This window comes from Danio rerio, chromosome 2 (genome assembly GCF_052040795.2).
Source record: "Danio rerio strain M-AB ecotype USA chromosome 2, GRCz13ab, whole genome shotgun sequence".
NCBI classification, from domain to species: domain Eukaryota; kingdom Metazoa; phylum Chordata; class Actinopteri; order Cypriniformes; family Danionidae; genus Danio; species Danio rerio.
The window spans coordinates 50,396,184-50,407,500 of record NC_141022.1 but is presented as its reverse complement, the minus strand read 5'-3'; the positions used below and the strand labels follow the sequence as shown (position 1 = coordinate 50,407,500).

At 35.4% G+C, this 11,317-nt stretch overlaps 1 protein-coding gene across 2 annotated transcripts in view; it reads right to left on the bottom strand.

Moving 5' to 3' along the window:
* The window catches only part of LOC137487485 (uncharacterized), a 128,414-nt gene that overhangs the window by 20,761 nt on the left and 96,336 nt on the right, over nt 1-11,317 (bottom strand). Inside the window, exons 14-16 of one of the 2 annotated variants that reach the window (XM_087241380.1) lie at nt 10,426-10,488; nt 3,454-3,631; nt 828-1,011 (exon numbers count right to left, since the gene is read on the bottom strand). Coding sequence is in view for 1 of the 2 variants with exons in the window: in XM_087241383.1 (XP_087097509.1) it covers nt 10,480-10,488 (9 nt within the window). In the remaining variant the exon portion in view is untranslated. The remainder of the gene's footprint in view (nt 1-827; nt 1,012-3,453; nt 3,632-10,425; nt 10,489-11,317) is intronic. The other variant, XM_087241383.1, reaches the window with a different exon arrangement.

Genomic DNA, 11,317 nt, shown 5'->3' with positions numbered 1-11,317 from the left:
TCCATCATAGATCCTTATTTCTTTCCATCCATCCATCCATCCATCCATCATCCTCCCTTTGTCTTTACTTCTATCTTTGTTTTTTTTCTTTCTTCCATCTAACCTTCTTCTTTCTTTCCATCCATCCGTCTGTGCATCCATCCATCCATCCATTCTTTTTCTTTCTTTCTTTCTTTCTTTCTTTCTTTCTTTCTTTCTTTCTTTCTCTTTCTTTCTTCCTTTCTTTCTTTCTTTCTTTCCATCTATCCATCTATCAACTGATTTCTTGCTTTTTTAAATGTGTGTGTATTTGCATGTATTTAATAAGGTTACAGCGGTCGCATGACAACACCATAGCAACCACTGATTGTTAATTGCTTTGCTTGTTGTGACATTTTCTTGCATTGTTCAGGCAAGCAAAAGTTCAAATCAGCGAACATTAGCACAACAAAGAGGTTAAACTATCCTTTTCATGTTTTCGTTTGTCACCCCTCTTTTTCCTATTATTTCCTCCTCCCGAGTCTCATGTTAAATAACAAATATGCAAAATTCGTTCTCACCCCCGGGGATGACAATTCACACTGGTTTTATTTTCTCTTTGTAGTTCTAATGCTTTATTGGTCTCCTGGGGGAGAGACTACGGCAAAACTAAAGTACATAATTTTACACGAATCCATTAAAATAAATCAATTCCTGAATTTAGAGCTAATACACCAGGGGATGTGTCTACATGTTTTAAGTGTCGTTTACTGTAGGATTAAGAATTGAACAAGCTAAGCTGCTAATTTCAGGGAGAACAGTAGTAGTTTAAGAAGGAGAAGGAGAGAGAAAAATGATGTTGGTCATACCTGGCGTCTCAGTCTTCCTTGGGTCAGCTGTTTGATTGTCAGAACCATATGTCAGAAGGCCAGTAGAAGCCGACAAGCTGTTTACCACAGAGTGGGCAAGACACAAGCAGATGCACACACAGTTTATACACGTTCAAAACACTCCAGGAGCTCAAAGTGCTGGAAGAGTTTGACCCGTGGATCCCTAGATAAGAAAAAATATATATATATAAACGTCAAAGAAATATCTGTATTATGTTTCTACTAGACAGCAACAAGGATAAATAGATCAAAACTCTTTTTAGAAGCAATGTTCACACTGTCTGTGCCAATTAGATTATTTGTGAATCCGATCTAAATCATCTTCATTCATTCTTATCTTTACTGTGTTATACTTTATTCAGTAGTAAATATATAATTCATTAAATAAAATAACTTTATATCAGGTCCATTTTTTCATCTATGCCAGTGCAGAACTGCTGTGTCTCCATACATAGGGTGATGTTTAGTTTCTAGATGATTCAGTATGTTTTAACAAATCAGAAGCCAATGATATATTAATCCATTCATAAAGGCATTTACCTTTGGCCTATTTGAAAAAAACAAACAAAAAATTAATTAAATAAATAAATAAATAAATAAATAAATAAAAAGTTTGAAAATCAAAACAAATAAATAAATAAACAAACACAAAGTTCTGGGGTCCGTTCTTCGTACCTCGCTTAAATGATCTAAGATGATTTGGCAGATCCTGGATCTTTTCATCTTGATAACTGATCTCTCGCTAATTTGGTTCTTCAAACAAGTTCGCGAATCAGATTAGAATGTCTGGATGAACTGATCTGAGATCGCTGCGTGTGTTGTGAAGGACAGATCTATCGATCCTCGAAATCATGATCAGCAATGCCACGATTGGCTGACGGCACAGCAGCGTAATGACATCATCTGATTAATATTCAATTATCCATGTGAGCAAAATTACATCAAATTAGCAGTAAACCGTTTGTCAAATATGACACGCAAGAACTTTCCACATTTGTTGTGAGCTGCAGGCTTTACACTTTCATTTGTCAAGACAAGAGTATTCATCATGCATTTCAATGCAAATCAATGTATTTAGTTCTACATTTAGAAATTAAAGATTTTCTTTATAATAGTATCCGTTTTTTAATCGGTGTAAAGAATAACTGGTTGTTTACAAAAGCGTTTTCATATTGGTAAAGGCGTCTGCAACTTTTGTGAAGCATCAAATCACCGGCATATTAACTATCAAAACATGTTTATGACTGCATAAATGTATTATTGCTTTAAAAAAGTCACATATTGTGCATTTCTATTATACACAATTTGTACTAAAGCGATCTAAAAAGTTCATATCAATAAGTTTTCTCTTTGCACCACCAAATGGCAGTCTTTGTACTTTCATTTTGAGGGTGCAGATTGCATGCGTTTTATTAATATGTATAACTTTATTTATTTTATGAATGACTTTAACTTTATGTATATAGTTAAAAAATATGTACCATTTTCCCAAGTGTATATAACTACTACTGTAAGAAAATATTAGAATTCAGAACATACTTTCTGTATTATCTTTGCTTGAACTTACCCGATCTAATCCTGTTTATATAAATTAAACCTGCTCCCGATCAGGTTTGACCTAGCAGAACTGTTGCTATGACAACAACTCTCGGATCAGCTTTGAAGAACGAAACGATCCTGGATCATGTCAAATCGTCAATATCCAAATCCAGCTAACTGAGTAATCCACGTACGAAGAACGGACCCCTGATGCGAAACTCTATGCACGCGCATGCTTATAGGTCATCTGATCTGCTCCTATGTCATTAACAACATGGTGCAGAAGATTGGCTGCTGTGACCTTGATGACAAATGAGCTTTTAGAAGCATTATAAATGCTCAGTGTTGTTCAACACTGTATTGTTACTGCATGCTTTTCGGAGACCCTCTTCCACCAAAGCTCCACCTGTGTTTAGATCTGCTTACAAACCTATATATTATGTTTGTGGTAGCACAGTGGATTAGTGTGATTTCACTGACATGTTCCCGGATTGATACATTCTGTTGGCCTATGTTCATCTATGTTGATTCTGGAAGAACATTCCAATCAGCCAAATAGAATTAAGGGATATGTTAACAGCTTATGCTTATGTTTACGGTTAGGGTTAGGTACTTCTACATGATTGTTGTCCAACTATTATTTCCCTCTATTGTTGGGAATAATTTACAGTTGTGGTTGTGTTTAGGGGTAGGGAATAGGTATGGATTACATTTTTAAACAAAAAATGACGTACTAAGATCAACATAGATGCTAATCCTAGATCGAAACGTAATTGGCAAAATCACACTTACCCAGCAGCGTGTTTTATTTTCAGACTGCTTGTCTGTGAATATACCGGCAGAAGTAAGTTTCGGTAGTTTCTCTTCCAAATTAATCAAAGCAGCAGCAGTGTAGCAGATTTATTCCGCCAAGACCAATCACATAAACACATACAGGGGTCACTACAGTATTCCAACATATGATATATGCAGTGGAGGCCCTTCCGGCTACAACCCAGTCCTGGGAAACACCTATACATGCTCACATTCACACATGCACTCATATACCATGGACAATTTAGCTTACCCAATTTACTTATAGTGCATGTCTTTGAACTGTGGGGAAAACCAGAGCACCAGGAGGAAATCCACGCAAACACGGCGAGAACATGCAAACTCCACACAGAAATGCCAACTGGTCCAGCTAAGACTAAAACCAGAGACTTTCTTGCTGTGGGGTGAGAGTGCCAAACACTGAGCCATCCCTGTTAGGAGAAACATTAAAGAGTCAAAAATAAAACAAAACACTGAAGATTATTTCAGAGACATTTTTGATGCTTCCCTATTAACACCATCTTGAAATCTATGGAAATGAGAGAAATATACTGGACCGTGATTTTCTGTTGTCTCTTTCTAAGTGTCTTAATTATAACTAATTTTAATTTTAAAGTGCCTTGAATAGTTCACCGCAAAATTACCATTGTAATTAATTCTCCCTCACTCTAAATTCACTCTTATTCATGACTATGATTTTGTGGTAAATTTGTATGAATTTAAGGGTGGGGTTTGGGGACATGCCTCTTTTATAAATGCATTCATTTTTGTACAAATGAAATCAAATCAGTTTGAACGAAGTAGCCAGTTTTCTAGCAATACATTGTTTCCTCATGAGATCAAACTATGTTTTAAACAACCCAGGCTAATTCTAAAACGTACCACTATATAAATTACTGGAGAGTGCTAAAAACATCCCAGGAGCTACGCTTTTTAGGAAGTTTTTGTTTTTGCGAATCACCACAGGCCACTGTGTATGCTTTTTCAGATCTCAAATATCATTGTCATACACGCCTGCTGTTCTGGCATAAATTTACCAGAGGCTGTTGTCGACTAACTGACTGACTGACCCACCCTCCTTCTTCCCAACCATTAGTGTTTTCAAAAGCATTGATTGACTCGCCCACCCACTTCTCTAAGCCTAACTGACAATCCCTCGTCTTTTTTAAAAAAAAAGCCCTTTTCGTATTTTTACCAAATATTTAGATTTTACCACATTCTCAGCCTGTTCTTTACTTGTTTATTTTATCGTTTGGCTTCTGTTTTTGTCTTACATGCTTTCTGGAACCGTTCTACACCAGACTTGAACCCCATCATCATGGTCAACTCCTCTCTGCATCTCAAGTTCACGAACGTACATGGTGAGCTACTAGACAAACTGGTAACAGTGGGAAAGCTGTCGTGATGCAATCTCACAGCAATCCGTAACTTTTTGATTTAGTAGTTAATTTGTGTGAATTGGTACGAATTAACTTTGTACAATTTAGTACGATTTGCTCATCACCCAATGACAGTTGGGGTTAGGGGTGGGGTTATGTGCCACGCCCACATTTTCGTACGACTGAACTCGTACAAATTAGCCACTTAACTGACAAAACGTAAAATTCTTATGTTTCCTCGTGAGATCAGGCTGGCTGTCCATATGGAGGAAAGCGGTCAGCTGGTAAGCGCAAAATGGAACAGCGTCTTACTGCCCCATAGCGTTCTTTATCTACTTCTGACTACATAATTCACATTCTCCAAAAATGTATATAGGGCTACATTTACACAATGAGCCTGTGTTGGTTTTTAAGCTTTATTGGATTTTTTTTTCTCACACAGAAGAAGGTATTTCAAAGAATGATGGTTGCTGGAACTCAGACTTCCATAGAAAGACAAAAAAAGAAATACTATGGAAGTCAATGGAAGCCAGCAACCAGCATTTTTCCAAATATCTTAATTTGTGTTCAACAGAATAAAGAAACTCGAATGGGTTTTGAAAAAATGAAGAGAGCGGACACCAGAGCAGATGTTTCATCATTGGGTAAAACATCTCTCCAGGGATTTCTCCTAATTTGCTTAATTTTTTTTTTCTCCAAAAGACAACTTTTGAAACATATGACTAAACAAAGAGCAGATAAAAGAGCAACAAGGTATTTCTTTATGTTGGGTGTTTAGTAAAGCATCACATTACTATTTTTTGAAGTTTTAGCAAAGTATGATTCAATCCTCAGTGGATGTGATCAGTTTGTTTCAGACAGATACCCAAGGCTATAAACTCTCAGCAGGCAACAGCAGGTAAAACTCACGCCCTCAAAATCTCTCAGAGCGCTGCAAACTCACAAAACTTTGAATAATCCGTTTCATCCGTTTCTTCCTCAAGGGAAGATTTTTTTTTCCAGATGGCAAACCAACCAAAACAACTTTCTGCTATTGCTGCGGCGCTGTCTGCCAAAGTCTTACCTGCAGACTGCTCTGGAAGCCTTCGTCGTTTTCCCAAGACTTAAAAAAGTTAGGGAATGATCACCAAATAAGTAAACAAAGTTTTTCTTTTACATGTACATCTGAAGCATACTAAATAAAACAACTACCCTAAAAGGAACAAATGTGTTCCCGTTGACTACAATGCATCATTGTTTAATGCATTACATGAAAAAGTCTGTAATCTTAAATTACAGAATTGCGTCAACTTTCATATTCTGACCAGAAACAGCAGTGGGAGACGTGGCTTTGAGTTGAGACAGCAATTAATCATTCTGGCAGAAACATGTAGGGCATTTATTATAGGTAAAGATTCCTTGAACTTACAGCAAGTGTCTTGTACAAGGGCACCATGGTGATAGATCAAACATAACTCATTACAACCACCTGCAACATATGGGTCATCAGCTCTCAGGTTTGGCATAAAAACAAAAATCCCATATTGAGTGTGAACATACTAACACATTAAAGAACATATCATATTCCATTTAAATCTGATACATTTTAGGATAAAATTTAAATATTTAAAGAAAGTACTCTTTCCTAAAAATAAATAAATAAATAAATAAATAAATAAATAAATAAAATAAAAAAACTGTACTAATGCTGCTTGTGGAATATATTTTTGAAGGGTTGTTTTCACTATTTTAAAATTATCTAGCATATATATACACGAATTACCACATGGGTCACATGGGTTCCCGGTTGCAAAAAGAGACCGGTGGCAATAGTAAACATGCCGTGTTGTGCGATAGGATGCCAAATTCAAAAGTCCAAAACTAGAAAACTTAACTTTTACCGTACACCACACTGCTTTTAATACCGACTGCAGACGTCTTTGGCTAAAAGGATAGCTGAATAAAGTGACAACCTAATTAGAAATGCAGGACTCTGCCGTTTTCATGTTATATCAGGTAAGTTCAGACTATGCTGAATCATACACATTACATGTTTTTGATTGCAGCAATGATTTCAGCATAAACAGATAAACATAGTTAATTAAACTGCAGACACTGAATGCTAAGAATGAAACGTGAAAGTGTAAGTTATTAAGGTAAAGTTGGTTTTATATTCAGACATTCATTCAGTGACAACTTGTGACACACTCCCTATATTGTTTACCACAGCACTTTGAATATTCAGTCTGAAATAACCTGCAAGCGTGACTTAAAAACAACATTAGCACTGTTTATTTGACTGTGAACAATGTTGTACTTTGATAGTTATTGGCTGCTAATATGATTTCGCTGTTTAGAGTTTGCAAATAATACTTTTATGAAATTATGTTTTTAAGGAGAAAGTCCGAATGTGCAAATATAAAACCAACTTTACCTTTATGACTAAGTTCACATACCCTGCCCAAAGTTCTGAGGCCTCATGCATCAACGCTGCGTACGCACAAAAACTTTGTGTGCGGCAGATTTCACGCTAACGTTTGGATTTACTAAAGCTGAAATGAACATGAGCATGTGCGTTGGTCCATGCTCATTTCATGCCTGGCGTGACATAGCTTTTTTTCTTTACAAGCTATGCCACTCACGCTGCTATAGACACTAAAAATTTTTACACCTTTACATCGGACCTTTTCTTTTTTAATTCACTCACAGTGCGCTGTTCAGACCCAACTGTGTTAACCGCGTCAGCTAAACTCTCACACTCTATTTTTTTCTTTTGTTATTAATTCCAGAGGACAAACTTGCAAATAGCACAGTTTTTCTTCGGTCTACCTCCGAAAGGAGCACCTCCAATTCCCATTCTGTTAAAATTTTCTCTTTTTGCTTGCTTTTACCATCGTTTTTTCATTTGGTTTTGCCAAAGTAGAGTCATTAACATATTCATACGGGGAGGAGGCAGGAAGGGGTTTTGCACTTGTGCACGTGCGCTCAGATTCACGTTGATTCAGATGTACAAAGAGAATATGCGTGGGATTCTTTGTGTGTACGCAATGTTTTATTATAATTTCAACGCAAGTCTTTGTACATGAGGCCCCTGGTGTAGTTCGCTGTCAGAAATGCAGTTGTTCTGCTTGTTGATGATTACCCAGGCCTTGCACAGCTCTGTCTTTTTTCCGTGTCTTTGGCTAGGCAGAACGTCGGTTTTTAGCACTACATAGTTTTAAATCTGGTAATCATTATTTCTTGCACATGACCCAACACCTTGTTAAATCACTTGGAGCTTCAATGACATTGTATATTTGGGAAATTTATATATTATTATACTCTGGTCACTTTATTAGGTACACCTGTCCAACTGCTTGTTAACACAAACTTCTAATCAGTCAATCACATAGCAGCAACTCAATGCATTTAGGCATGTAGACATGGTCAAGATGATCTGCTGCAGTTCAAACCGAGCATCAGAATGGGGAAGAAAGGTCATTTCAGTGACATTGAATGTTCAGAAAATGTTCTTTCTGCACTTTCGTCATGTTTCCTACAAACAATGTCTGGCTGGTTTACATTACAGTCAGACAGTTTGATCAGATTTTATTATAGAAATGCAATTTAAATAGAATTCCAGACCACATAGCTTTACATGAAAAAAGCATAGTCGTTTATCTTAAACACTAGAGCGCTTTTGAGCCAAACTATAGTAAAAGTTTATTATACTGTATAGTATAGTATACTATAGTATATTATAATATAGTATAGTCTACACAACTTTTTGCAAATGAATGCTCCAGCATACTGTACTTTTATATTTAGTGAACTGATCATATTTACTGTAGTAGGCTACAGAATGCACTACAATAAACTGTTGTGCATTGTAATGTAGAACGTTTTGGTACAGCATTAAGTAATTTGTTCATACAATACTATAGTAGACAATACAATACTATAGTAAAACAGATTCATTCAAGTACTTTACTACAGTATAGTTCAAAAACACTTTAGCATTACATTAAATTACTGCAGCATTTCTTTTATTTATTTTGGTTTAAATTCATTTGTTTCTTTTTTTAGTGTTGTTCTTGTTTTTGCAATTTACACCTACTACAGTGTATAACATTTAATGTCTTTATGTGGCTTGAATGGTCTGCATGATCGATTTTTAAAAGAAAGTCATCCACTTGTTCCTTTTTAAACTTTGACATGTTTTTAACTGCTTTATTGAACTGAACAAATGTACAGTGTGTAATACCGGTAAGTTTAACTTGGAATGGAGCTGCACTTCCAGTGTCAGACAGACTTATATAATATAGAGATTGCTGCTGGACATGGCTGAGAGAGGTAAACGCATTAGTGATTACGGCTGAAAACCAATGAGTGCTTCTTCATTTTACATTGTTGTGTATTTGCTGTTATCTGAAAAAAAGTACACTACAAAATGCTGTCCAGTTGAAGCTTTGATTCCTGTTTAAACTGCATATATATATATATATATATATATATATATATATATATATATATATATATATATATATTCTGTATCTTGACAAATGTGTCACACAGTATGACTTACAACAGCAGCTTCAGAAAAACCCACAACAACTAGTGAGCTTGTCAATCCAACTTGATGGATGACGAAAGTGAAACGTAAACAGGTGCACTTTGACCAATGAGAAACTGGGATCAGCATATTTTCTTTTCACAATATGTAAGGGCACACTATTTCATATTCTACCAAAACAACAGCACACCAGCAATAGGCCATGTTCTACACTAAAAAAGATCAGTAAAACACAAAAATATTCCAGCCTACAAAAAATCTTTCTGCATTAAGCACATAAAACAATACTATTAAAAATAATCCACACTGCAATACAAAACATGACTGTTTACAGTATATTAGAGGGCTCACAATAGTTAAATCTCGTAAGAATGTTATCTGTCTTATACTTATTGCTTAATAAAAATAGATTTTCAAAAGTACATCAATTTTTTAAATTGCATTGTAATGCAGCACAAAGAAAAAAATATGGTATTCTGCTAACATGATTAAGTTCTATACATCATCTTACAGCCAAATATTCTGATTTTAACAAACACATCTATTTCTAACGCAGAAATATTGCTAGTGACAGGCCATTAGCTGTTGTAATTGCTTAATTAATAAGGTATGTCTTTCCATAGACTCTTCTGTTTTATGATATTTGCTTGTGCAGCATATGACTTCATGAGTTAAATATAAATTCTCTGTCAGAAGATATTGTTATTTGCAGATATCATTGTAGAGATTGGTATATCTTTACTAATAATACTGAGACTAATGCCAATGCAACACAGTATCAATTTAGGAACAAAATTAACAATGTACAGGTCTAAAATTGGTGGGTGTGATTTTGACAAGTACGATGTGATCCTGGATTAACATCTACAGTATGTTAACCTTGGAACTGATCCTGATGAAAACATTTAACCCTTACCTAATCCCTACCCCTAAACATAACCCTAACTGTAAATTATTAACAAAATCAGAGAGGATTTATATTTGGTTAACAGTGATATAGGAGCACACAACTCTGACTGTGAGCCTGAATTTAACATAGACTGTAAACTTGGATGATAGGAATCTTGATCCAGGATCAAAGTTATTACAGTTAACAAAAACAAAGTAAAAATTGAAAACTAGCATTAATAAAACATGTTTATTAACTGAAATAAAATAAAAACAAGTTTAAAAAAAAACTAACTGACACTAACTAAATTTTTAGCAAAAACGTCCTTCGTTCTCATCCTTGTAAATGTATTCAATACACAAGCCTACTGTATGTCTTTTAGAAGTAAATATATTTACTTTGCACTGCCAAATGTTTGAGCCCTACCTTAGGGTCTGTAATCCTGATGACATTGGCCAGATCAAGTCAGTTCTCCTCCAGTCATCCTCGCTGTTGCTCCCGCGAAAAAAACAAAACCAAACAAAATGAGTGGACATGACAGCAGCACGGTGACAGCATTAAATACAACCTGAGCAGACAATTAAACGTATTAATTCAGGGGTGTTCAAACTCGGTCCTGGAAGGCTGGAGTACTGCTGAGTTTGGCTCCAGCTTGCTTCAACACACCAGCCTGAAAGTTTAAGTTGGAGCTAAACTCTTCAGAACACTGGTCCTCCTGGACTGAGTTTGGACACCCCTGTATTAATTTAACACATTTGTGCGAAATAATGGGTTTTATTTTTGTATAAGTGATCATGGTCATAAATGTATCCTTCTTTTTAACCAGATCTTCCAACGGGTTGAACTAATTCACCAAATTAAATCAATTGAAACATTTTGTGTCTCCAGTAAGTGCTTATCCACATACTAATTACTTTTAACATGCCTGATACCACCTCTGACTCAAAATAAAACCAATACACACTGAGTTATTCAGTTATTAGAACAGTACACAGATATCAGATTTGAGAAGCAGTGAATCGATAATACTCATGTGTGATTCAGTGAACCAATTTTCCAAAATTCGATTTAGCTACAGCTTCAAAAAATAGGAACTAATAAAAACTAGAAATTCTACCTCTAAAGACGAATTAAAACTAACCTAACTTGAAAACAAAAAAGTCAAAATGAAAAACTAAAACTTATGGAAAATACAAAACTATTTTAACTTTGTCCTGGACTAACATATATATTGATATAGGAACTTGATGAAATCCCACTAATTAATAAAAAACATGGCTAGTGACACAAAAGGTAAAGAAACGAGAAAAATACATGG